The sequence below is a fragment of the Malurus melanocephalus genome, unplaced genomic scaffold, assembly GCF_030028575.1.
Source record: "Malurus melanocephalus ecotype Western Australia unplaced genomic scaffold, MMel_1.1 scaffold_499, whole genome shotgun sequence".
NCBI classification, from domain to species: Eukaryota; Metazoa; Chordata; class Aves; order Passeriformes; family Maluridae; genus Malurus; species Malurus melanocephalus.
This window is the reverse complement of record NW_026623731.1, coordinates 68,571-95,443: the sequence shown is the minus strand read 5'-3', so window position 1 is coordinate 95,443 and position 26,873 is coordinate 68,571. Positions and strand designations below refer to the sequence as shown.

The window sequence follows — 26,873 nt, the reverse complement described above, 5'->3', positions numbered from 1 at the left end:
TAGAAAGATTTCCCCCCGAACTCACCCATTGTGGGAAATAAGCCTGAGGTTCAAAGTATTTGCCAGCATGGACCTTCTCCGTGTAGTTGCCCAAGTCTGCCTGTAAGCTGTAGGCAGCCAGCAAGAAGTAGATTTCTTCTTTGTGGCTGCAGTGAGACATAAGTACTTGCTCTTTGAGATGGCAGTAGTAGAGCTGTCGTGCCACCTTATCGCTGCAAGACAAAGGAAAATTGACTTCAAGAAGAAAGTTCAGATAAGGTTCCTCAAAAACATCATCATGCTGAGAAGAGGGATTAAACTTTGACATGACTGATGTGTGCCAATGCCACCCTGATACAGTTGTGTGTATAAGACGCACCAAACCAAGATCAAGGTCTTCTCCCACCAGGTGCTGTAGAAACATGAGAAATGGTAGCTTCCGCCTTGAGGAGCATTAGATCTAAGAAGTTAGGGGGGAAGGCAGATTAAAGAAAAATCACATCACATCTGTTTTGGAGACTGAGTACAATCAACCACTTTTGTTTCCCTGGAAAGCCTGTAGCAGCCAGGAGAGTCAACTCCCTTGGATTCTCAGTCCTGTTTCTTGCACACCTGTCCTCCTTTGCCCCCTAAACTTGGCACTATCTATTTGTTTCACCTTGCCTTAGGCTCATGATACTTTTCAACAAGGTAGATCTACCTTGCAAGGTAGATCAAAAGGCACAGGAGCCCTGGGCCTTTTTTTATCTTCTTCTTCAAGCTGCTAAACAGGGATTGTCTGATAAGGCAAAACTATGGCCTAGCCTTGATAACCCACACCCCCTGCCCTCAGAGATCATGGGAAGCAGGCTGCTGACATGCACGTGTTGATGAGGTRCTGGACTCTAGAGTCTGCTTGTAAAAGGGTGCATGTATAGTCTGAAGGGGCYGGTAACTACCTATGCATGGCTCCACAAACTTCTCCAATTAAACTACTAGTGCAAGAGAAATATGCCTGGGATGGTGAAGGATATGTATCTCGGGAGTGGCAGAATGATACGTAATCTGCCTTTGTAGCAAGAAAGCAAAATGAAATAAAAAACACAGCCAAACAGATCATGTATCCAAAAATGAAAGACTATGGAGAGAGAAAACAGAAAACTACAAGCTTTGCTCAAGACAAGAATAAATGCCAAAAATTTGGTAAAGATTTTAATCCACCTAAATGATCCCAGCCCTTGGCTTGCCCTGGGGACAAGGCCACACCAGAAGCATTGATGTAAATTAACTCTGTCAGTTGTTCATTTTTAACTACCTCATCCTTTGTTCTGTACCATGGGTGAGGGTGGTGCTGTTTTGAGTGCAGCCCATATTCCATGTGAATGGATTACAAATACAAAACTCTCCAAGTTATGAAGTAATTTATTTTGTCCATGTACAGAAGTCCATTTCCAGGAGTAGAATGTACAGAGTGCTGCTCAAATACAAAAACCAGATCTAAAACATGTGCTTTGGAGTATAAATAACTATTTTTATATATTCATCTGATGCTTTTCATACAACCAAAAGACACAAGTGAAAGAGTGCTAATTGTGCTTTGATAATGTCGTCATTCAACCTGCTCTTTCAACACAGATGGAAAAGCAGTCACAATTTTCCTAGGGWTATGGAGTATGATTCAGGCAGAAAATATTCATGGCTGTGGAAGGAAGTCTGTGAGGTCTTTAAAAAYGAAATTAAGCAGATTTTTTAAACTTATTTCAGTGAGCTCACAGAGATGAGTTTAACAAAGAAACATTATTTTTCTTGCATTTTAAGAACACACAGAATAATTCAAAACACAGTAATTTGTAACCTCAGAAGGGAACTTACCCTATTACTCTTCCATTTTCTACATAGTACTGTACTCTAAAGAATGCAACAAATGGAGGGCTGAATTTCTCTGTCCCCTRGAGCAAAGAGAGAAGACAAATTAAGTTATGATAAGCATCCAAAATTCCTGTTACTCCATCTGGTAATGTTCTTTTCTCCCAAGTTCACTCCCCATGTTGTTTTTCATTTTGTAGTCTTAGCTCTTGGCAAGTTTTAGGGGGGAGTCTAACTGTCTTGGAGGCTCTCAACAATGAGGCATCACAAAACATTCAGACAGACTGAATGAAAAAATATACTAGGAAGAACAGAAGATTTTTGGATAGGAAGGATGAGCTGGTGTAAGAGTCCCAGCATAGCCTGGGGACACCCAGGCTGGCCCAGGGTTACCTAGCTCAGCACCTGGCAGCACCACAGACGCGCTCGTGCTGAATGCAGCAAGTTTAACCCAGCCTCCCTCAGAGCGCCAGGCAAGGAGGCAGGGCAGCGTGCCAGGCTGGCATGGCCGTGGCGTTTCCAGGGCACTCCTAGGAGCAACCAGCCATCCCTGCACCACACMACATCACTGAGCGGGACACATGCTGCCATGTTCAGCACTCACTGCCTGGGGCTAGGGCGCACCAGCCTGCTATCAGCTCCCTGCCTTTTGTTTAGCCCAGCTCTGTTTAGTTATTCACACGATCCTGCAGCCACAGACCAACAGGCAATGTTGCTGTCTGCTTCACACAGAGGAGGGCTGTTAGAAGAAAGCCAGCTTGAATCCTATTGTTTTAACTGCAGCCTATCTTTCTGACTTACAGGCTTCTTTAAACAAGAGAAAGGAAAGAAAAAAAAGGGAAAAAGAAGAAAGAACATCTTACTAGCTCATTCTCTCATCTTTCCTACTTTGCCACTTTAATGTTCACCCAAGAAACTTTGCTCTCACAGGCAGTTCCAAGGCTTAGCTGCTCAGACTCATTTCACTGGGACAAGGTATGCTCTCCACATCTGATGCAGACAGCTTCTTGATCATCTCCATTTTATTTCTGGAACATGTTCACAGTCACCCTATTTTATCAGCTGAACTGAGCTTTTCACCTGAAACCTCTTCATAGGAATTAAACCCTTGTCAACTAACCCAGTCCAATAGCCTCACTAATCTCAGACTGTAATATTGCCAAAGGCAACTCATTCAGTCTTTTATGATTTACATCACACCAGAGGTTCAACATTTATCCTGACCAGGAAAGCGCTGAAAGAATCTAATCACAAAGTGACCTCAAAGCGTACCTCATYCCAAGGCGACCAGAAACTCCAACTTTGGGAAGCTCTCTCTGACTGGACAGACAGCCCTCCACATAACTGTGGCTGTCTTTGAAGTTAACACTCACTTCTTTTGGTAAAAAGCAGAGCACATGCTTGGGGATAAGAGAGATCCCCAAACCTCACTAGTCATCTTCTCTAAGCAGCAGAAATGGCAACTGTGCCTACTCTGCAAAAGAAAACCCTGAASCAAGGTGCAAAAAGTCATAATGACCCTATTAAGATATCTGAAAGCAATTCCATGCTATACTTTGTTCTAGACTACGGCTCCTCTATTAGTGACACACACAAACAGGCATCATCATGTCTCAATGACCAGCATTAAACAATTACATAAGCTTGTCTTCAGCAGCTTTTCCCTCCCTTGTCAGGTGTGTCTAGTCTGAAGAGCCAGGATTCTTCTCAAACAAAATATCCTTCCTGTCTCTCCACTGTCCTTTTACATGTACTCTGTGAAGAGTCACAGCTCCAGCCATCTCCCCTGTACCAGCTTCAAGTCACAAAAGGTCATTTTAGGCTGTTTTGCTTAAAGATAAAAATCAGGTCTCCAGATTAAGTTSAAATGGAAAACTGACCAACTGACCTTCTCCACGTCTGTAATAGCCAAGCAGCAACCATGTGGTTACTATTGCTCAGGTAAAGTTGTGTAAGGGGCTGTTTTAGCCCTTTTAATTAATTTTACAGCTGCGCACAAGTCACTGCATCTTGCTACTGAAACGTACTCTGCAGACCATCTTCAAGAAATGCTTTATAGACCTTAGTTTAAGATTTTTCATTTCACTGTGTAGTCCAACAAAAAAGCAGCAGCCTCCAAAATGAAACACCTCTCTTACTTTGGTGGTCTCTTTCTTCCATTCCTTTGTAAAGTATTTGCTAAGCTTCTGTTCCAGGTCTATAAAAACATATTCATTATCTGAAAGATAAGAAAAAGGAATTTAATGTTAAATAATTAGACATTTTTAGTCATTAAACATTTAGATAACTCTACAGAGTTATTTCCAAGTAATACATTTTAAAAAAAGATGACTGGGGAATAGACAGGGCAGGTAAAAATCCGGAGTACTCTTAAGTACATGTGCTACTCCAGACAGTATGGAAGGAAGGTCACACCTTCAAGAGATGACGAGCTAAAGGTTCCCAAATGCCTTACCCAGAAATGCAGAATTCTTGCTTTATAATCAAGAAGGGATTGCAAAAGGGAAACATCATTTTACCAAGCTAATTGTACTGTCAGCTTAGCTGATTTGGTTTTTTAATGTTATTAAACAAGCAAGCCCTACCCAAGCTTGTATTCTGCCATTATGTAGCTGGACCATGGTCCAACTGAACAGAGTCAGGTATCTGACAGGGCTCATCCTCTGCATGTGAAAGGGATCCTCTGAAAGGGTGAGAAACAAGAGGACCAAACACAAATGGCTTCCTCAGAAAGTCTTGTATCTTCTGCTCACACCCAACTGCTTTCATATAGAAAAGAGAAGAATGAAAGGAAGGGAAACYTGGCCTGCCTCAAAAGACTAAAGGACCAGGACTTGCTCTCCACCCTAGTGAGAGTGAACAAGACACAGCCTGAATGGCACATCATCTTGAAAGAGCTTTCTGCAGCTTTCAAAGCTGATGTTTCCTAACACTGCTTACCAATTATCAAATACAAACAACTCAGCAGATGAAAGATTTTTTTCCTGAGTCCTCAAGTCTCTTAAAAAAAAAAAAAAAAAAAAAAAAAAAAAGACAAGATCTGGCAGGTGTTTCAGGCTGCAGCAGCAACGCCAGCCGAGCACATTCACCTGGCCAAAACCTCTACTCTTTGATCTTGCTTAGGACAGTGTTTTGACAGGTGACACAAGTGCCAAGATGAAGAGCTTGCTCCTTAGACATGAAAGGAGCAGGGGAAAAAAGGGGAGGAAAAAAAAAAGAAAAATGAACTCTTCACAAAACAAACTTCTGCCCCTTAAGACCAGCCCAGACTTCCAAATGATAGCCTGCACTTGCGTCTGTATGGTAGATGCAGGACTGACATGGCCAGTGTTATGGCAGACATTGGAGGGGACTCWGAGCCACCTCCCAGCCACCCTTCCAAAGCATTCCAGATCCTTTCAGGGGCAGATACAGCAAATATTTTCTTTGCTAGCTTTCAAAAAACAAGCAAGCAAAACAACTCCCTATTGTCACCTCCTTCAGCTCTCACCTCAAGTTAAAGAAACCGCACCTGGTGCTATCCAGAACTGGCTGCCATGTCACTCTAATAGGAAATCTGTAAAATATCAGCAAGACTGGACACAAAAAGGACAATGCCCCAAAAAGTTCTGTTTCCATAYCCATGCTCTTTTCTACATTGTATTGATTGCAGCTGTACATTTAATATAATTACACTTCTGTTTATCATGTTATTTGACATATCACATGCAGAAATAAAACAGTATTTAACAGCACCATCGAAATAGCTGTATGGAATTCCTGAAAGTGGTGGTAGTGGGAATTTATGTGCTGTAGCACACAAGATAATACAGGAGTTATTTTACTCTGTTGGCAAGTAGAGGAAGAGTTTTTATCAAAGAGATTGGATCTTGTATCTGCCTCTTCACTTCCACCTGTAAGATATGGTGGCTGGGGGGCTACGCTGACCCCAGCCATTCCTTCTCTAGGTCCATAAAGATCAGATAACGCTGCCTTGAAGAGGCTGATAGAAGTGCTAGCCAGTGAGAGAGAGAGAGGTTTGTTCATGTCAGACTTGTCTCTGTCCATTGTCAGCTGTCAAGCTGGTATGCATCACTCGGTAAGGCTTTTATTAAAAAGTAAGTAAAAGCTCATTTAGGAATCAATTGCATAGCAAGCAACAGAGAGTGGGATAACATGAGCATGGCACCCAGTCCCTCCCTGGGCTTTGGGAGTCTTGGAGCAGGGCAAGCACTCCACTAGGGACCCCACACGGCACAGGGCTGGTCCTGATGGCCCAGCAGTGCTGGGTAAAGCCTGTATCAGCTCTGCCAGCACTGCCACCTCTTTAGCTACCACCTCATTAAAAAGCTGTAACAAGCTAGTCTTCCTTTCTAGCTCAAGAATGATCCCACACCCAGAGGCATTTAGAGAAACACATGAATTATTCCTCAATCAGAAGGGAAAAAYTGCAACAACAAGCAGTGACATAACCTGAATACTAAATCAAAAAGGGAAAAAGCATGGCAGAATAGTTTCACCACAGTAAAGCCATTTGTTACCCACACCTCACAGCCCCTATGTGTCTGTCATGTTAATTAGGTTAGAGAGATGATTTTGTGAGGGCTCAGATGTCATACCTGAGAACTCCAGGTTATTACCAGGCCTACTGAGAGGTACACATAAACGACAAGAATAAGCCTAGCTACAGGAGGACATCCCAATGTACCACCTCTCCYTGGGGGTCCTGCTCCTCCCCAGCCCAGCATCCTCCCTCCCATGCAAGAATGCAGCACTGCATTCCTGCCTTAATGAAGTTAATACTGCTGGAATGTCAACCTGCAGTGTAAGCCTCCATCTACAAAAACAAAGAGGTATTTCCCTCAGCAGCCCTACTAGTTTGTGGATGGTTTCAGCTTTTTTTTTTCGTTACACTGGATTTATGATTAAACCTAAGAGATCTTTTGCCAGACGCTAAACCTGTGTCTGCTTTGAAAACAAGCATCTCAGATACAAGGGCACCACACTGAAGCAGCTCTGAGMAGTGCTGTAAAGGACAATATAGAAATGCACAGATGGCCAGCTTTCCAGGGAAGAATAAATCTGATCTGTGGATCCAAACAGGGCTGGATACTCAGCATGCACAAACTCATTGTTTCACTGGCCTCAGCTGAACGGCAACTGAAAGGTACTAAGAAGCTGACTGAGAAGAAAGCACACATAAAAAAATATTCACCTGCAGCTACTGACACTGAGTTCATGAATCTCATGTCAGCACTGTAGGCTATCTTACAAATGTATCAGCTTCTCTTAAAAGGTTCTCTCATGTATGCGTGTACAGATACCAGACCTGGCACAACAAACCTGACTGCTTTGCACTGCAATCTTAAAAAATGCATCTGCACAGTCAGCTGCTTTGCAGTAAGGCAGTTTACATGTATCCCCCAATTTCACCTTTAAGACTGAAAGTTTATGATGTAGAAATTGTACTTCAAATTAAGCAGTTGCMAGAAATGAAAAATATTCACCGCTTCTACTCTGCAAAATTAGCTTGGCACATTTTTCGTATTTGAAAAAATATAGGACACGCATTGTTGCAAAAAAATAATGGGCCAGGTCCCCAGTTAGCAAAAAGTGACACAGTTCCAGTGAGTAAAGCAGGCTTACAATAGGCATTATTTACAGTGCAGGAAAAGTTCGACTAGAAAATGAYGGCTGTAATACAGAGTCAAATCAGTTCCAAGTCATGGTTTACCCAAGGACATTATTTTGTGTTAATCAGTTCCTCCTCATCTAATTTTTGATGAAAAATCCTCTGCATAAAAGCTAAGTAATGGTGAATGCAAGAAACCTGGTCTCTTTTGGGCTAGAAGCACCAAGAAATTCCCCAGAGGTGTCCTACCAAGAGACAGAGCTTAGACCCCACAGGCAGCCAGTAATATCCCATTACATTTGGCTGAGTCAAATATATTTTAGTAATAAAACTAGACAGCCCAGAAGAATAGGATTCAAACAAAATATGAATTAGTGCAAAGCCAAATTTCCACACAGCAAGCATTTTCTGCCTAAAAGAGAAGGGAAAAAATATCCTTGGCTATTGCACTTAATTTTTCCCAGATGCTTCAAGAAGCTTCATGACAACACCACTATGTCCCTTGAGGTGCAACAGGAAAGAGAGCAGGAACAGGACAGAGGGATGCTGGGGTTAGGGGAGAGCTGGAACTTAAAAAAAAACCCCAACAACTGTAACATCCCATGCTAAAAAAAACACTTCAAAGCATATGCTGTACACCTCACACAACCTGAACACCAGCATGGATTTTTTGTTTATTGAAGAGCTGGCTACACACTCCTTTTGCATGTGGATCTCCACAAGCTTCCAAGTGTTAGTGATCTGGAAAAATCACTATCCATATGGCACCTGCTCCCACCACTTCTACATAACTTCTCAATGCTTCTGGTGTTATCTTTCAAGCCAATAGAAAGAAATGTTGTCCACTTTCTGATACCTGGTTGACTGGTTTACTAAAGGGTCCAAAAGAAATTGGTTTAGGATAACCTTGTGTTTTTAGCTTTAGCTGGAAAGTACATGTATCCCAAGCGAAGGGAAGAATCACAACAGAGGCTGGGAGTAAAGCAAGGGAGGTCCTGGCTCAGGTCACCTTACCTGGGATGGACACAATGCATATGGACGACAGCAGGAAATGACACAGTATGAAGAAGCCCAAGATCCCGTGGCTGTTAGAAGGTGTTGAGGTCTGAACACTGAGCTAAAGACTCAGTCATTCCTGGTAACAGATAAGTACTGCAAGAATTTTATGCTGGCATCTTACATTTAGCAACAAGACATGCCCAGGCAAAGATCTTCAGACTTTGGCAGTGTCACGGAGAATTCCTCTGCACAAGAAAAGCTGTAGAACCATTTTCAGTACTGCTCATCCAGAAGCAAACAAACCTTTTGCAATTCTCAGGCAAGAGAGCACTTGGCTGGACTCATGCCGAAGGAGAAACAATTAGCAGCGGGTAGAGGCAAAAAACTGCCTTCCTAGGAAAAGACCACKTAAGTCCTTTCAAGGAGTACTTTATACTCTCTGAACCTCTGAACCCCTGCAATTCCCTCTAGGTGGTACMTTTCTCCACATGTTTCTCTTATATTGCATTTAACTCATTTGAGGTACCAAACTCACTGTGATAGAGTTGTACCTTAGGTTAGAGTACAGAAGAAATTCATAAAGGAGATTCAGCTATGCAAGCAGGTTTAAGAGAGGACAGGCAAGAAATAGAGATAGTGTAGAAGGACTGGTGTGTAGAAATCATCATAAGCTATTTCAGACACCTTTTGTTATTTGTCTCCTAAGACATCCTCTGTTACAACAGACATCCATGTAAAATAAAGATAACACGGTAGCATATTCTGTCTATGAACTTCAGTACTGGAGGATACACAAATGTAAGAGAGTTAACTGGAGACACAGGGATTTTGGCAGAGTTAACCACAGAGCTCCTTGCTAAACACGTGCTGGGAAGCATGGGCTTGGGAAGCTGAACAGCCATAGTTGTAAAAACCAAAGTGTGATCCTTGAGGCAGGGGAGCTGAAGGCAAAGGGATTTGGTTTTGTGAGAAAGCCAGCCTGAGAAATTCTAAGAGAACACAGAGCCAGTGGCAGGGTATAGGAGCTGCAGTCTTGCTTCTCCCCAGCTGAAGGCTTCCAACTGCTTAGGTCAAGCAAGGTTTGCTCCTAGAAAGGCATCACCCAAAATTCAGGATCGAAGGGATCTGGGTTATAACAACAAAGGAATCCTGACTGTTCTTTGTCTGCTGACAATCAGCTTTCTTTCAGAAGACTGAATGTGCTGCTGCACACACTTTCTGATAACAGGAGGGAAACCTCCCGCAGAGCACTAGATAAGGCTGACCCTGCAGGAGGATTTGCCATGTAAGACCCCGCTGCTGAAGCCTATGGGACCAGATTGAACCTGGCAGGGTCACAGGATCTTTCACCGAGCAAACTACAAGAAAAGAAAAAGCACTTCAGCAGCAGGAGCATGCAAGAAATTGCCTGCCTGATGGTCTGGGACAAAATTAGAAGATAACGTGTTTCAAGGTTTGTGGGAACTCCCATTCATGCACATTCCCGATCCTGATTTTCAAAGTGATCAACTTCTTATAGACATAAGTGTTTTTTCCTCCAAATATATTTGGTTGAATTGGTTTTCCTGTTGAGAATAGAAAAAAGTTCAAAAGCAGAAGGGATGAAAAACTCTATCCTGATGCCGTTACTGTTAACTTTAATCCTGAAACTTACCCTCAGCATCTGCAACAGTCAGGAGAGAAGGCAACTATTTAGGCAACAAATACTGGGAAACACACTCCAACACCTACAGCTTACATTTGCAGCATTCACGGTTTGCAATTTGCATGGTGCTTTGTGATGCCGCTTTCCTTTCTGCCACACTTAGGGGTTAAACTTCCGTTTATGATTAAGGACCCAACCTCTCCCCCTCACACACATACTTACTATGAGACCAACTGAGCATTAGTGTATCTGTACAATGTCTGCAGGTCAAATGGGCTCCTAATCCAGATAATCCACGCAGTGTGATTGGCTACAGTTCTGTAGAAATCCTTTAATTTTCATTCTCTTGCTACTGCTGACAGTCAGGGTTTTGTTGACAAATTAGCAGCAAAGTAATGGATGCAGGTGGGTTAGAATACCTCGTTTTGCATGGGGCAGTATCAAATCACCAAAAAGAAATACACATTAGAAAACCAGGAAAGATATAATTACTAAAACAGAGTRACTGTTGATGTTTTTCAAAAAATATCTTCTTAGAGCTGCAGCTATGGAAGCAAGACCTCAGCTACCATGGGCAGCAAGAGAGATATCACCAGTCTGTTGGCCAAACAAGGCGGACAGGAAATCAAGTTCTGGAACATAAAAATAATTTCCTTTCAGGAAAACAAACAACCCCTGAAATAAACAAAAACAGAGATGTTAGATCAGGCTACTGGACTCCTGCATCTCTTTTCCTTGACTTTTTAAGAGCTTTCTGGAAGAATAAGCTGCTCTAAAAAGGAAGAATGCTTTTGTGAAATAAGAATTAGCTGTTCTAAAAAGGAAGAATACTTCTTTGAAATGAGAAGACTGTTTACACTTGAAGCTGTGGACAATATACTCTAAAGTCTAGTCAGAACAGTTTTATATTATGTTTGGGATATGGTAATTACAATGCATTTTCAACAGAAAGGCATCTGCCACAGTGGGGTATTTTGGGACCAGAACCCCTGTGCTTACCAGGGTGAAGGAAACCACTTCACAGAAAATAAATGAAGGAAGGAAAAAGCAGGATATGGAAAATAAGAAACATGTGAAGGGGGGGAAAGTGAAAGAAACATGGGAAGAACAGGAGAAGAATTCAAAGAAAATAGTAATGAAATTGCCCTGTCTTACAGGAGAGAACAGGGGCTCCAGTTTCAGCCAAGGTATCCCACAAATGGAATAGGCAAAACCTGGTGTTAAAGAATGTGGCAAAGGGGAAGACTCAGAAACAGAGCTGATTTGTGAAAAAAAGAGCATTCAGGTCTTCCTCACATTAAAAAATACTGCACTGGTTTAAAGCACAGGTATATCACGGTTATGGAATCTCTTGGAGACTCTACAAACCTCATGGAGATAAAAAGCTTATGTTACTCTCAGTTTGAGTGCTGAACTAAAAAAAACCCAAAAAACAGTTCTTACAGAATTAGATCATAAAGAAATGAGACAAACTTTAAAAAACCCTTGTTTTATCCCACGTATTTGTAAGGAGGCAAAAAAACCCTTATTTAGAAGGACTTACGGAAGACTACCATMATTTCAATTAAATACCTACAATTTCAGTAGTAAATAACACACTTGAAAATGTTTTTGGAGGAGAGAAAAGTCCTTCAGTACTTTTGGAAATTTGGGGAGGCAGGATAAACAAGACAACAGATCCATTTCTAATTACTAAGAGCTGGGGTGTGGGAGGGAATGCCAGTGCTCATACCATACTAGAAATGTGATCTCTCATATCAATTTGCCTCTTTAAGGCATCACCTTAACACCATTTCCTGGCCAATACTAAGCCACAGGACCAAGAAGACTGGACTTTAATTCATGGACTAAGAAGTTTTGTATTTCCCATGTGGTATTTCAAAACGCAATGTGTCCCACACATACATTTAGTCCCTTACAATCATTTGAGTTTCCTCCTCACTGACATAATAATTCATGTGTGACTTCAGAAGAGAAGTAACACTTTCAGCCCCAGTCTTTTCAAAATTCGCCTCCTGTTCAATACTTATAGTTCTGAATAYAGTAACAAATATGTTGACTAGCAACTCCCACTACAGGAGAGAAAGCAAGCCCCACAAAGAGGTGGAATCCAAGAACAAAGGTGGAGAACAAAAGCCCCCCCTTGACTCAATTTGTCTGCCCACATACCAAAGATCAAAAGAGCTCTGAGAAGGCTGTGCATAATCTACATACTTGGTGACCTTATTACAATCAAATTCCCCCCGCAGGCACAGCCACTGTGTATATATGCATACACTGTAAACACACAAGCAGGCCTGTGGATATTTGCCAAATCACTTGCTCGTGCATTAAGTTTGCTTACTTTTAACAATGCTGAGGCCAAAGAAGTGAGGCTCTTTAATCTTCACTAAATCACAAACTTGCTGAAAGAGCTCCTGTCCAGTGGCTTTGACCTGAAAGACACAACCAAYCCAGCATCACAGATGGCTCACACACCTAGATGGAGCAATTCTTATTTATGTAGACAAATACATTTTTGGGTACCAAAGCAAAATACCCAAATGCAGCCGCAACAGAGATTATGCTTTGTTTTCAGTATTATTGCTACTATCACAGAATAATAATAATTAATAGTAACAGAAATGAAAATACTGTCTTTTTCTAGATTTTTTGAGAGGTTAAGAGAAAAAAAAAACAAACAAAATCCAAAGTATTCATTCAGGAGAACCAGGAACTAAAGTACCCAAGCAAATGTAAGACTGAGTAGCTCATAGGTTAGAGATAAGGTTGCTCTGTACCCCCACACAGAAGAGCTTGTTCTGTCTCCTGCTGACTTCTAGTTACACAGCCATTAACATCTTCATCTTTGGCAGCTGTCACCAGGACCCTGCGGGGCCTTGCCTGTTTCCTTGTGCACAGGAGTACTGACAAACCACTGGTACAAACAGAAACCCCCCTGACCCACAGAGGCACAGGGGAATGAGTTCAGAGAGAGAGCARATGGGGAGAACAGAACAGCACTGACACAGACAGCCTCAACTCAGGCCAGGGTGCAGCCAGCTGCAGTTGCAAAATGGGCCAGGAGCTTAGAACTTCATTATCCCACTGCTGGACTAGCAGTGCCAGGAACAACTGCCTGGAGGGGCACAGTGCAGTGCTGCCTTCAGAGCAACAAAGATGACAGGGCAGAAGTCGACTGCTTAACTCTCCTACAAACYAGTCATCATCCTAACTTCTCAGGCTCTTTTAGGGTAGGTATGCCACACACCCCAGAAACTGGCTTGCCCTCCCCTCCCTGCCCCAGGATGTACCATGTCACTAGACATGGACAATGGGAAACAGAAGGTCATTTAAGTACTCATTTTCTTCTACTTGGCAAGCATCGCTAGCCAGACACTCACCACTGTTTYATCAGGAGCTGTGAAGCCTGCACAATACCAATGCAAACACGTGTGTGCTTTGAGGAGGGAGGAGGTAGAGCACAGTTCTGGTAAGACCCAAAATCACATCTGGATCATATTATGAGTGTGAGACWGCACCCTTTCAGTCTTGCACCTAAATGCAGTGTTTGCTCAGACACCAAGAACACACATCTGGAAAACAAAGCTGGGTACAGAGCAGCCTCCTTTGCCACAGAAGCAAGCTCTGAGCATATTCTCCTACCTGGGAAGGTTTTCCTAAGAAAGATGTGACCTACCTCTAGACAGAATGGTTATGGGCACACCAGTCACTGGCAGCACAGGACGCCCTGTAAACGCTATAYAATTAGATGAATTTTCTAAGTGGCAAGCTTTCATACCTAAAGGAAGAAAAAGCTGCTTTAAGATACTTAATTCTAGGGAACTGAGAACTTCATGTGACAGTTTTGTGGCACTCAGCTCTAAACAGTGATTTAAGCAGGTTTCTTGCACAGCAGCTATGTGACTACCACCTTGTTCACTCTCCTCTTGGCACTTCCCATCTGTATCAAGTTCTACTCGCAGCCTTAAAGGCTGTGCAATACCAATTACATTTGCAAATGCTGGTCTTTCCTACCTTCCTCACTGCTCAAAGCAACCACTATTTCCCCCTTGCATTTTTCATCTGGGTGCTTCTCTTTGGACTTTCCTCCCTATGCACATGGCTCCTGTGCCAAGATCAATCCCAGAAATGCCATGACTCATTCCTTCCCCTGATATACTCAGCTCTGCACCATGCCAGGCTCTTTACACATGAAATTTAGTCCAAAGTGAAATTGAGTGCAAGTTTACAGAAGGTTACTGCTACTCCAAGGTCATTCTGAGTACAAATATTCACGTGCATTTGTTACCTACATCTATTTTTCTGATACATCTGCTTTGAAACATCAGCTCTCCTGTTCAGGGAACAACTGAAAACTTCAGACCTGTGCTTGCCATTCACCAACACATAGGACCTCAYCAGGCTTCCTCCACTCAAAAAATTTCCTCCACTTTGCCTTGCCATCCTCAGGATAGCTGGTAAGCTGCAGCACCCACTAGTTCCCCTCACTGCTTTGCCTCTCATGTTCACAGCTGGTCCCAAGAAGGCATTTTTTTCTCCCTCATCATACCCTCAAATTCATTGTGCATTCAGTAAGTTAATTAAGAGACACTCAGTTGTGGGGGGAAGAGAATTTAAACTGGCTCTTGCTCTTCTCTCGTCAACAGCACTATCTGCAAAGGGCATAAGACAAATCCATTTTAAAGAGCAGGCCTCAATCTATATGTGACCACATAAAACAGATATAGGTAAACTCTATGGAGGAAGGGTGGAATTTATATGGGAGGAGGGAGGGAGGAATTACCTGTATAAACACTGTGCTTATCATGGAAAGGATCTATAATTTATTCTGCTGGAAAGATAACCATTCCTACCTACCTCACTGAGCTGCAAGCTTGTTTAGTATTTGCATTCCACACTGAAGAGGTTAAAAGGCTTTGGAAATCTTTAGTAGTGGCATCATTATTCTAATAAATGCACAAAATATCATCTGTCGCTGTGCTAATTAAATTTGGGTTCTACCAACATCACTAGAAAATCACCTTGATGTTTCTTTAAAAAAGAAAGATCTTTCCAACTGTGAAATCTTAATTTTTGTTGCTGTTTTGAATGGGTGTTGTGGTAAAGCCAGAAGCCAAATGAAAAGCTGTTTCTAGTGACTTGCCCAGCTGTAACAGGTCATGTTTCACTCTCTATGCAATTAGGACACAACCGTGTTGAGGTCTCATGTTTTGGCGAGGCAGCTATTCTTTTTCACACACAGCCATCTCCAAGTACATACTTTCCCAACTTCCCAGACATGAAAGAAAGGGGCATCAGAAATGACAAGGGCAAATGTCTTTAAAAGGCATACAAAGGGGTGCTGTGGAGGATTCCTCTGCAGGACAGTGTGGTGATGCACAAGGCACCCCAGTTTTTTGGAGGGGCACCAGGCTGGGACAGGACAGCTGAACAGGAGGGGACACAGCACCTTTCCTCTGTCCCTGTCAGCACTCAATGCAAAACACCATTTCTTATGCTTGTTACATATTTTGGAGATCTTAAAAAAGATATGCAGACGGAGCATTAGAAACCTGGTTTACCGGCGAACTTAGCAGTGTGATGTTTACGGCTGGACTCAATCTAAAGGGTCTTTCTCACCCCAAATTTATTTCACAATAAACTGTAGGCTTTTGTGATTCACCCAAACATGACCCAGCAGTGAAGGACAGCTGCATGCTCCGTTCAGGCACAGGCACAGTGAGGAGCAGTGACAGGGCTCTGCTAGCACCCTGCCCTCCTGCATGCCAGCCTGCACCTTTCCCCACGGCCAGCCAGCTCCACTATCTCCCATCTTTAGCCTCTCTGATAAAAGCTATAAGAAGGTGAGATTTAGGGTCAGCTGCAACAGACCATTACCCAGACCTGTACACCTGCTGCCAAGAACTTAATTAAATCATCATTTTGTACTTTGCATAAAAGCCAGCAGATTGCAGAAACATTCTGGGGCAGTGGATGGGCTGGGTTTGAACCAGTAACCTAGAAGCAGAGCATCACAGATTTTGCTCTTAAAGCTATATTCCATACAGCCCTTAAGGCTGTTTCAGTTAAGGACGTTGCACTTACACACAGCACGTAGGAAAATTCTGGCATGGATTTTGAAGATTAGCACGCATAATTTCAAAAGCCACCGTTTCAATCAAGTGCTTAAAGTAACAGCTCACCCTCAACTGTCTTCTCGCCCTCTTCATCCYAGAGCGGGGGAAAAAACCTACCCAAAACAAAGCGAAATCTCCCCAGCCCACACGAGTGCATGCACACGCTCACAAGAGAGCACTTATCTCTGAGACTCGCTTGTCCTCTGAACGCCAAGTGTCTCTTGTCAGCTCAATTTCTCACAAGTTCAAGGAGCAGCCGGCGTTGCACAAAAACGCACTGTGCTGTGCAGACACCGTGCCACCCTGGGCTGCCAGCTGAGCCAGCCCTGCTGTCACTCGTGCACACTTCGAGACATTCAAGGCAGCAATCAAAGAAATGAAGTGATTTACCTTGATTTTTTGTGTGTAGGAGTACTCAAGAGGAGGGAAAAAAAMCCCACCCTCAATGGCTGTTTGTCCTAGACTCTTTGAAGGGGTATGCAGGTTATCAAAACCAGTGATAGCTGGACTCTTCACAAGACTGAACAGTCATGTGTTGGGTACACTTGCTAAGTAATCAACGCATTTCAGGTCCAATTTTTTACAAATTGCTGGATCATTACAAGCAGCAAAACCACTCAGAGATAATGAAAAATAAATAACAACAGAAAAAGAGCAGAGAGGACTCCATCCTATAATACACCCGTGACTTTTAAGGAACTCTGCAAATGAGTTGAAGCTCCCCAATTAGAAAATGGAGCGCCAATTACCATAAGCTAGCTAATAGCCTTTCGGTCAGCAGACCAGCACCAGGCCTTTGGGAGAACAATGGGAGCAAACAAAACTGAGCCGTGGTTGTGATGCAGCGACCTCCTGGCCTCCCTCCCGGCCACTCACCCCAACGGTCAGGCTGAGCTGCTCGCGGGTGGGCAGGAAGACACAGACGCTCCGGATCTCTGGCTGCATCCTGCCTGCCAGTAGTGCCTTGCTCATGATGGGCAGCTTCACAGGGGCCAGGGTCTCCTCTCCAGATGACTGTCAGGCTCCCTTCATCCCATGTACCTGTTGAAAAGGTGAGAGCATCAGTGCCGTGCTTCTGTTGGCACTGGGAACAGCTCACAGCACGCATATGACAGGATATTTAAAAACAAAAACACTCACAACAGTCATCCATTTTCCAGGGCCAGTTTCCACCAACAGCACAAACCAGGCAGTGTGAACCTTTCAAACAGCTTGAAAGTYCCAGGAGACTGCCATAAAGCAACGAGGTCTCCCTGGAATAACAAACCACACTCAAGGTTTCCAGACTCATGTAAGGCAGGTGGCACCTTGGGCCACTGCCTGCAAACACCCACGACATGGGGGAGCGCCCCGTCCTTCAGCCAGACGCCTCGCTGTCACCCAAGGCACAGATTTCAATGGCCTGTCAGCAGGCATGCATCAGTGCAGAGGACTTCATCTGAGCTGTCCTCCCCCTTCCTCCATCCCTACCCCCTGGAAAGGCACTGCCTGAAATTCTCTACACCTCAGCTCAAAGGAGGAGATGGAACACAAACTCACAAGGCTGAGGTGCTGTGTACCTTTTATGAGGTAAGYGCTGCCAACGTCCTCTCAAGGGCTGAGCCCAGGCTGCACAAGCCTCTTAGAGCTGAAGTTCAGATATTTACAGAAATAAGAGACGAAACTTTTCTTCATGGCCAAGCCTGCAGTAGCCAACATCACCTTCACGTTACAGCTAGGTTAGACACTTTGCTCAGCCACTTGTACCATGTTATGTACAGCTCTCTCCTCCCCAATGCTCTCAGCTTTCCTCTCAAAGAAGTATCTATAGCAAATATAACTTGGATTTATCATTCTCCCTTCAATTCTGTAGTCAAGCATCTTTTTTTTTTTTAAGCAAATATAAGATAGGTTCAGGAGTGTCCTTTTACAAGTACAGAAGCTGCTCCATGCACCTCCTTCCCTGAGCCAGCTTCTGCTTCTTAATAAAGCAATGTAAGATAGAAGTACCAAAAAAATCCAGGCAAGGGGGTTATTAAAGTAGGGTTTTTTTTTTTTTCAGAACAAGTATTTAGTTTAATGAGACCTAGGAGTTTTAAAAAGATTGCTCTAAATTAAAAGCAAGTGAGAAAAACACATTTGACTTTCTGGGACAGGTGAAAACTGCTACTAACTAAAATATTAAGAAGAAAATTCTGATTTATCTTCTCATATTGATATAATTATACTCAGGCTGTGGACTACCCACTATTAACAGCTGAATATAAATTACAGATGTCTACAGAATGACTTGAGGGCAACAGGTCACCACTATTATTGCCAGCTAACGTAATTCATGCCATAAACTTTATCAACAGCATAAAGACATCAGAGTACAAACTTTTCAACATTAGGAGGTTTATCTTAATGGTCAAACGGCTGCACTGGCCAGTACACGTTCCCTCTCACAAGGGGATATCACAGCCAGTGAGGACATTCATGGGGCTCAAAATGGAGCTGAAAATAGGTCCAAAAAGGGACCATAAAAGAGCAAACACATACACAGAGATTCCTTTGGACAACTGAAGAAACTGACTTTCACTTCCCCATGGCTTCTATAATAAAAAGCTTCTGGAAAGTTTTCTCACCCATGTGGTTTTTCCATTTGAATTTTTAAGAGTACAGCTGTGGACCCTCAGAATAGGGAAGTGAGAAAGGCAGGAGAAAAGGTGTTTTTCTTCTTATGATTTAAAACAAATGAGCTTTGGACCCTTGCACAACAGGTAAAGGATTAAAAAAGAAATGCCCTTAATTTCAAGGGGGAGGTCAAACACAAGCCCAGCTCAACCTTCTCTTCTTTAGAAGTATGTTAGGACGTGATAAAACATAATGAATCAACTTACTAGCAATGCATGTTTACACCTTTAAAAATAAGAAAAAAAGTTATGAGTCAAGAGTAACTGCCCAATGAAAACAAGTGACCAAAAGGAATGCTCTTACTCAAACATATACCATTTCAGACTGCCCATATGMCATTCTTTTGTTTACCACAGATTCCAACCTCTTAACCTCAATTAAGCCATAAAAGCTACAGCAAATGCACTGCAGATGAATTAATAAAAGCTGAAGTCAATCATCAGCCTGTCAGACTCCCTACAGGTTGTTTGTTTTTGTTGTGTTGCCTATTTTTTAACTAACAACACTTCATGTTTTAGCTCCTGCAGAAGTGCATTTTGAGATGTAATTGCTTGGTCAAGGACCCAGCAAGTCTATCAATTACAACAGTCTAAGGAGCTATTTATTTGTATTCTTCTGATATCAGACAGGTGGCTTATTAGTACCCAGAGTGGTGGCACAGCTTATTTAGCAGTGTTTATTTTACCTAAACACACATGCAGAAGATCTTTGGAAAACACGCCTGTCTTTAACTTCAAGCCTTCTCTCACTAAGCAGCTCAAACATCATAATAAAAACTCAATTAAATCTTCCCCCCCCTCTCTCCACAGACCCTCAAGTTGCCTCCCAGCACAAGGCCAGAAGCTCAGCACTTGCTGGGTCAAAGCAGGAAGGGATGAGGTTTGCCCCAGCAAGGTGGATAAGGGCAGCAAAGCCCTCCACGGGAAGAAGAGGAGTTGAATGAGAAGGAAGGAGCCTGTTTGCTTCAGGTATCAGCAGGATGGCTCACTGAAATACCCCACACACCCCATGTACCCAACAACACAAGGATGACCTGTAACCACTAAATTTGGGCCCACGCCTGTCTGGAAAAAGGCCTCTGGAATCCAGACAGCACATGGGTTTACGTAATGAATGCCACTGTATTTTACACACCAGTTCATAGCAGCACAGCAAACGGGGTCCTAATTCTCATTTCAACCTCTAGCTACAGCCACAACCACATCTCAGGGGGTTAAAGGGAATAGATGACCAAGCCATAACTTACCAACTCAAGAGTTGTAAAGCAGAACAAAGTTCTCATCTATCAAGAAAAAAACACAGGTAATTCTGTGCTTGTCTCAAACACCTGGAAATATGCTTTTAAAAGTTTATTATAGTAAAATATGTGCTTTTGCTAGAGCTGATAGAGAATAAGCACTGAGCATCTTCCTGATGAAACCTTCCCACAGTGGCTCTACGGCCTCTCCTCAAAAGTTGCCCAGAAACATTAAGACTCTTCTTAATATTTTCCAGACATTATTCAGAGATGTCTTAGGCCTGTAAGACAAATAGACTCTTAGGCTGCAGTTTCACAAACAGCTTAAGCAGCTTTAATCAAGGCAGTCCTGCAGCAAGACAGACAGACAACTGCCTGGAAACAAATCTGCCTTTGGAAGCAGCCCACATTTGGGCTGCCTTGTACTCATGATAAAACACAGTCGTGAAACTGAAAACCCCCCTCCCCTTCCAGGTATTTTGTCCCCACAGATGCACACTGTAGGGCACCAGTACCATCTGCAAAAGAGGGTAATGAAGAGGCTGAGCAAGTAAGAGGAGTTATGATGGCACATATTAGTCTTTCTCAGCAATTTTGAAACTCCACCCACCACCTTTGACTGCCCCCTGCAATGATGAAAATTTCTCTGAGAAGATGCATTAACCAGGCAGSAGCAGAAACAAAGTTGCTTGTCAGGGCAAAAAACAAGGCTGAACTAAATAGCTTTATGTCATGGCTGTAAGATGATGTGGAAAGTGCCACCTGTGACTAGCAATCGGACAACTATGTCATATCCTGCAGCTAATTCCCAGAAGCACACTGACTTTTCAAATGTGTCTACCTCAGCATCATTCCAGGACCAGCACAACACATCCAAGGGCAAAGATGCCATAAGGAGGTAAGGTACAAAGTTCGGTATCCACACACTGCTTTCGGGGTAAAATACACACCTGTCTTCAAATACTGAGCACTACTTAGTAGAAAAACTCAATTCAAAACCATTGARCAAGGAATACCAGATCCCTCCCAGTGACTTGGGTGCTCTGAAATACTGGATTCCAGAACGGCTGCAGCCTGGCTGTGGACAGGTGCAACACTGACAGCAATGGCAACTGGCTTCACCCCCAGAAGAGGAAGATGCCACTACAGCAGGCTTTCTGCATCTGGCCAGGTGTGACCACAGTCCTCTCACAGGGATGGGATGTGGGTCTGGCTCCCACCTTTCCTTTAGGATTTTCAAGAGGTGCAATGCAATACACCTTCAAAAACTCCAGCGCTGTGAACCCAAGCAGATGTGACAGATGGGGAAATCACTGAGCGGTGGTCTTACATACCTTACATCCTTTTTTCCTTTCTTCCTGCACAAGGAAAACTCCTTGGTGACACTGAGCTTTAACAACAGCAAGGAAAATGCTTTCTTGCAGGTCTTCATCACAGGGTTAGACACAGCTCTTAGTTAGGTTTGAGTGCTCACGCTCCTCACCTTTGTGCTACAAAGCTTCCTGCCTCATGTCAAGCAGTACTAGTCCTATAACAGGAAACGTGCTCTAGTGCTCATAATTCTTCTGCTCTGCACTCCCTTCAATGTGGYCACTGTGCTTAGGAAGAAGGCAGCTTCCAAAATTCCATGGACACCCATTCCTAACCTGGGACTACGCTGCTATGCTGCTCTGTCTGTAGGCTGCCCTGGTCCTTAAGCTCAAAGATAGAAATAACTCTCCTAACCCAGGGATGATGGCATTCTCTTGCAGCCAAATAAAAGTGATTCACGTTTTTGGACATGCTAACTAGTCCTCAAGGAGAGGAAAAAATGCTTAACAAAGGACAGAGCACCAAAGGAGGTGCTCCTGCAGCACATGGAAGTGCAAGGGCAGGGCAGCAGTGGCAGGACCACGCAAGATACCTGCCATGCTTCCATCCACCTCTCCTACGGGATGAAAAAAGTTCCTCGTCAGTTTGCTCCCTTTGAGGACAGCACAACGTGAATCACTTTATGAACTTAGTATTTACCTGAAATCAAAACTCAATTCAGGAGCTCTTTGAGAGAAACAGACAATGGGTATAAAAGGCTTCAGGCAAAAAGGGAYGAATTTGGATCTCATAGGGATTGTGTTTTTCCATCACTTCCAAGTGATGGAAAGTGGCTTTGAATTTTCGTACACAAAAACTTGAAGCCTTTTAAAATACGTTATTTTATCAAAGCCTATGCAAAACTTAGCAATGTGCATGTTTAAAATAACACCCAAACAGTAAAGTCTGCATCTAGAGATCGTAATTCTTTTCCAGCATGCCTTTTTACTTGGGAAGACAATCTATYTTGCTGTGTGATCAATGGATGAACGGATCCTTCCTTTTCACTGACTGGTAAAAGTAGAAGTACRTGCCCTATTGCACCTGACTACCGACCTGCAGCTTCTTATTGCAATGAATATCTTTCTCTTCTGCATAATCTACTAATGGACTTGTTTATTGAATACCAATCACTTACAAGTCTTCCTCATACTTCATAAATCAAGCACATTAATATAGTTTAAGAGTAAGCGGCAATTTAAGGTATCAATTGGCCTAGGCAGCTGCAGAATCACAAGAAAGAAACAGCAAAATATGAGAGTGGGGCATGAGCCAGCCTCAGTTTCCATTACAGAGATACAGCTCCATTACAGAGATCCTCACAGAGAGCAGCTGCAAAGGAAGCCTGCTCAGAAATGTCAAGCTTCCTTTTCTCAGCTGGATCCCCAACACACATCATGTGAGATCTTGCACAAGTTAAGAGCAGTGAATTACTGGAACAGCCATYCAGTAACAGCAACCTTTCCAGCCCTGGAACACACAGACACATCTCTCTTGAAATGTACCCTTAGGGAAATCTCATTTATGGGCATACATATGGACAGCTGGGAGTGCAGTAAAGACAATGCCAGTCCCGGACCTCAGTGTGAAGAACAACAGTGTGAAGAACAACAGATATTTCAGTTTAACACTATAGTGCTTGGCAATTCTGCCATGCAGCGCAATACTTAATGAAGACCATTTATCTTTTCTATCTATGGGAAACAGGAGAGGCAAAGTACAGGCAGCAAGTTCTTTACAATAACGGAAAGCAAAGCTTCCTTCACAGCCACTGCGATTGTCAGGAAACAGGAAGAGCAGGGAGAGCAGCAGCAAGACCTGGACTCTTAGAAGAGAAGTACCTTCCTACATCATGCAAGTTGTAAATGCACATCTCCAGACCAAAAAGCCTATCAGCTAATTCTCTAACTGGAAACAGATTGCTTTTTTAGTCTACGAAGGCTACAAACAGGATTTCTCCCAAGGGGATCTATTATATTCTTGCCTCAAGCACAACAGATGAGAGATACTCTTCTGCAAGCCTATCTTTGCACAAGTTATTTTACAGTGGTAGTGTTCTGTCACTTGAGCTAGGCTGCACTGATTTGGAATAGATCCCTAAGACTCCAGAAAGTATTTTGCAGAGCTGTCCAAAAATTCCTTCACTTCTATTCTCACCCAGATCTTGTACAGAAGCAGCAGACTACAAAGTCTTTATTAAATAAACAAAGAGCAAAGCATCATTATAATTTCACAAGCAATATCTTGAGTTGCAGGACAAATAGGGAGACACATTCTGTTTTTCAATCACTTATGTCATGTAGCAAATTCTTCTGAATGGGAATAGTTTTGCTACCAGTAATAACCAGGTAAAAAAAAATTGGCTTGCTTCCCCTGAGGAAGGGGAAAGTCCACTGCTGATCTCATGGCATTTAAGTCACTATCTAAATATTCAGACCAACCAGGCAGCTTCTGCATCAGTTGCTTCTAACATTTTCCCCCTCGAGTGTACAACCAGTCTTGAACATATTCAGAGAAGCGAGGAATACTGATTTATRTGAAGTGGACAAAAAGAATAGATAAAACTCCACCTGCAACGGCTTGCCTTTATTTCAAGTGTGAAAATGCCAATCTGGCAATCCCTTGATAAAATTAACAAAACCAGCAGGATCTTTATGATTAGATTCAGTTTCAGAGACAGCACACAGCACTGCCAGACATCAACTTGAGCAAAGCAATGGGGAAATGGGAGGACACAGACAAAAAAAAGAAACAGAACAAAAAAACCTTCAGCTTTACAGAGTTCTGCGTTTTTGAGGCAATGCAGAATTGTGCAAAAAGGGGAAATAGAGGGGGAAAAAAAGAAAAAGCAAACATAAGAAATGGCTTAACAAGAAGCAAATTATCTTCTCCTGCGATTGTTCAGGGAGCAGCTCCTCCCTGTCAAGAGGATTTTGTTTGGGTCAAGCCCACCACTCCTCTGTGCTCAATTACTAACCACACACTACGAATTAAGGTACCACTGCTAAACACCACCAAGATAGTCGAGCTGCAGCACTAACACAGAACTTTCTGCAAGAAAAGAAAAGGAAGTCCAATCCCTGGAGCACAGTAAACATGCAAGTAATTTACATTGTCTCGGGTTGGAGGAACAGTAGGGCAACCTTTACTACAAAAGCCAACTGATAGAGAGCTTATCAGTGGATTCATATGCTTTTCACCTGCAGTGTTGCGTACAGAAAAGGGTGCTGTAGCTTTAAAGTACTATCAGTTTTGATTTTTAAAAAATAACAACACAAAATCTAACAAAAAACCTAAAAAATACACAAAAATCCACCCATTAAAAACCTAAATTACATGGCCCTCACCTGCTGTCTAAAATCTTCTATTAAAAAAAGAGGAGAAAACCACATGTAAATCCAAATGTTTTTTATGTCACTGTTTATCCCATTGTGTCAAGTTCATATAAAAATCTAGTTAACAACATCACAAATTCTTGGGGGAGAACKAAACTCTCCAAAAAGCACAGACAGTATTTTTTGGTAAACCACTGCAAGGAATTACTACAACTTATGTTCTTCAACAGCATTGTGTACACTTATTTTTGTCTTACTCTTTTTTGCTTCCTCCCCTCTTTTCTTCCTTACGGTGATCTTTACGAGACAAACAACACCTACCCCCTCTTTTGGATTCAGTTTTTTACTGATTTGCCACTTCTCAAGTGAAGCGAAAACACAGGCTACTACACAAACTCCCACCATCACCAGTGCTGAAACCAGAACACTTTGATTAAGACTGTTAAATTGTACAGTTAAATGGGAGGAATAAACAACAGTGAGGGGAAGGCATTCTGTTATCATTCCAAGTTTCCCAGGAACAAAAAAAAAAATTAAAAAAGCTAAATAAATTAATGGGTCACCAATGTCCAAACAGTTGTGGTTTGACAGTTGGGTTTCTAAAAACATTTTAGAAGTATAAGGTCCCAGGCATCACAGTAGTACTCTGAAGAAGGGACAAGGTTCAGACTGTGTGCTAGTTTTCCGGTGTGGTGCAAAAACACAGATGTGCATTTTAAATGCACAGGGGAGTTAACCTGAGATCCTGTCACTGCCGAACAGCAGAAGAAACATTTCTCGATGCAGACGATGACAACTTTTCAGCACAGGAAACCCAGAGCCTTTCCCTGTAAATCGTTACCAAAAAAGAATTCCAAGAGGGGGAGAAACAACGAGGGTTGGAGACTTTCTCCTTTCTGACGCCCACCCCTTCTCCAACGCGCTCACGTCTGCTGGGACACCCTCCCCCCTCCCCGTCCCGCCCCGTGCGGGCGCACCAAAGTGCCTCACGGCTGTCAGACCATCCAGACCAGCCCCACGAGGTGCCTGCAGCCCCTCGGCTGCCCCACGGAGGAGGCGGCCCAGGCGCCGCGCCGCACCACAGGGCGAGGGCGGATCCGCGGGGCCGCGTCCCTGTTAACTCTCCCTCGGCACCTGCGAGGCAGGTGACGGCCAACCGAGCGCCACCGTACGGCCCCACGGGAGCTCTCTGGGACACGGCCAGCCGCCTCGGGTGTCTCCCGTCCCGCAGCCGGCGTGCTGCCGATCCCGCCCCAGCACAACCCACATCCAGCACCGGCGAGATCCACCGGCGGCGCACGGTCCACGTTAAGTTACCACGACTGCAGGCTCCTTCAGAGCCCCGCTCCCTCCTGCTCCCAGCCCGTGTCCCCCCGCTCCCGCTGCCTCCGTCCGTGAGCAGCAGCGACCACGAGCGCAGGGACACCCGCGGCGGCTGCTCTGACGGGAAAACCCCCTGATAACGTGACACAGCCGGAGATCGCTCCGGCCGCGGGTCGCACCGCCCATCCGACCACAAAGTTGTAAATACACTTGCGCCGCCGCTGCTCTGCGGTGGTACCGATCGCTGCCCGCCGCCGCCCGGAATCTCTCCCGGCTCCGCGGGCAGCACACCCCGTTCCAGCGCCCTCGCCTCCACCATTCCCGACCCGGGGCGCCCCGCAGGTCTCTCCGCTCGCAGCGCCGCCCGCAGCAGCACCGCACCCGGGGGCTCCGCCAGCACCGCTCCCCACGGTGGGCGCCGCTCCCGCCCCGCACCCGGGACCCGTTCCCTTCGTCTTTGTCCCCCGCCAGCTCACCGGGACCGCGCTCGCTTCCCCGCGCTGCCCCGGGTACCCCGGAAACCCTGGGACTCCCCCCGGCCGCTGTCCCGACAGCGGGGCCCGCGGACTCACCGCGGGGTGGCCTCGGCCGCGGAGCTCTGCCGTCCTCTCCGGTGCAGCATCCAGCGCCCACCGAGGCAGCGGGACAGGCGACGGGCACACGCCGGAGCCCTGGAGGAGGACCGGCGGTGGGGCGGGGCCAGCCGGGGCGACATAAGGGGAGGGAAAGCTACGGGGAGGGGAAGCTATAGGGAGGGGAAGCTGCGAGGGGGGGG

The 26,873-nt window shown here is 44.1% G+C and overlaps 1 protein-coding gene across 4 annotated transcripts in view; it reads right to left on the bottom strand.

The window, feature by feature from the left end:
- FRMD1 (FERM domain containing 1) overlaps positions 1-26,790 on the bottom strand; it is a 39,539-nt gene extending 12,749 nt beyond the window's left edge. For 2 of the 4 annotated variants that reach the window (XM_057381234.1, XM_057381235.1), the window contains exons 1-6: positions 26,671-26,790; positions 17,339-17,451; positions 17,075-17,239; positions 3,963-4,042; positions 1,831-1,907; positions 26-212 (exon numbers count right to left, since the gene is read on the bottom strand). In XM_057381234.1, the coding sequence (XP_057237217.1) occupies positions 26-212; positions 1,831-1,907; positions 3,963-4,042; positions 17,075-17,239; positions 17,339-17,451; positions 26,671-26,720 (672 nt within the window). In that variant the 5' untranslated portion in view covers positions 26,721-26,790. The other 2 variants (XM_057381236.1, XM_057381237.1) reach the window with 2 other exon arrangements.
- Positions 26,791-26,873: the final 83 nt, after the last annotated feature.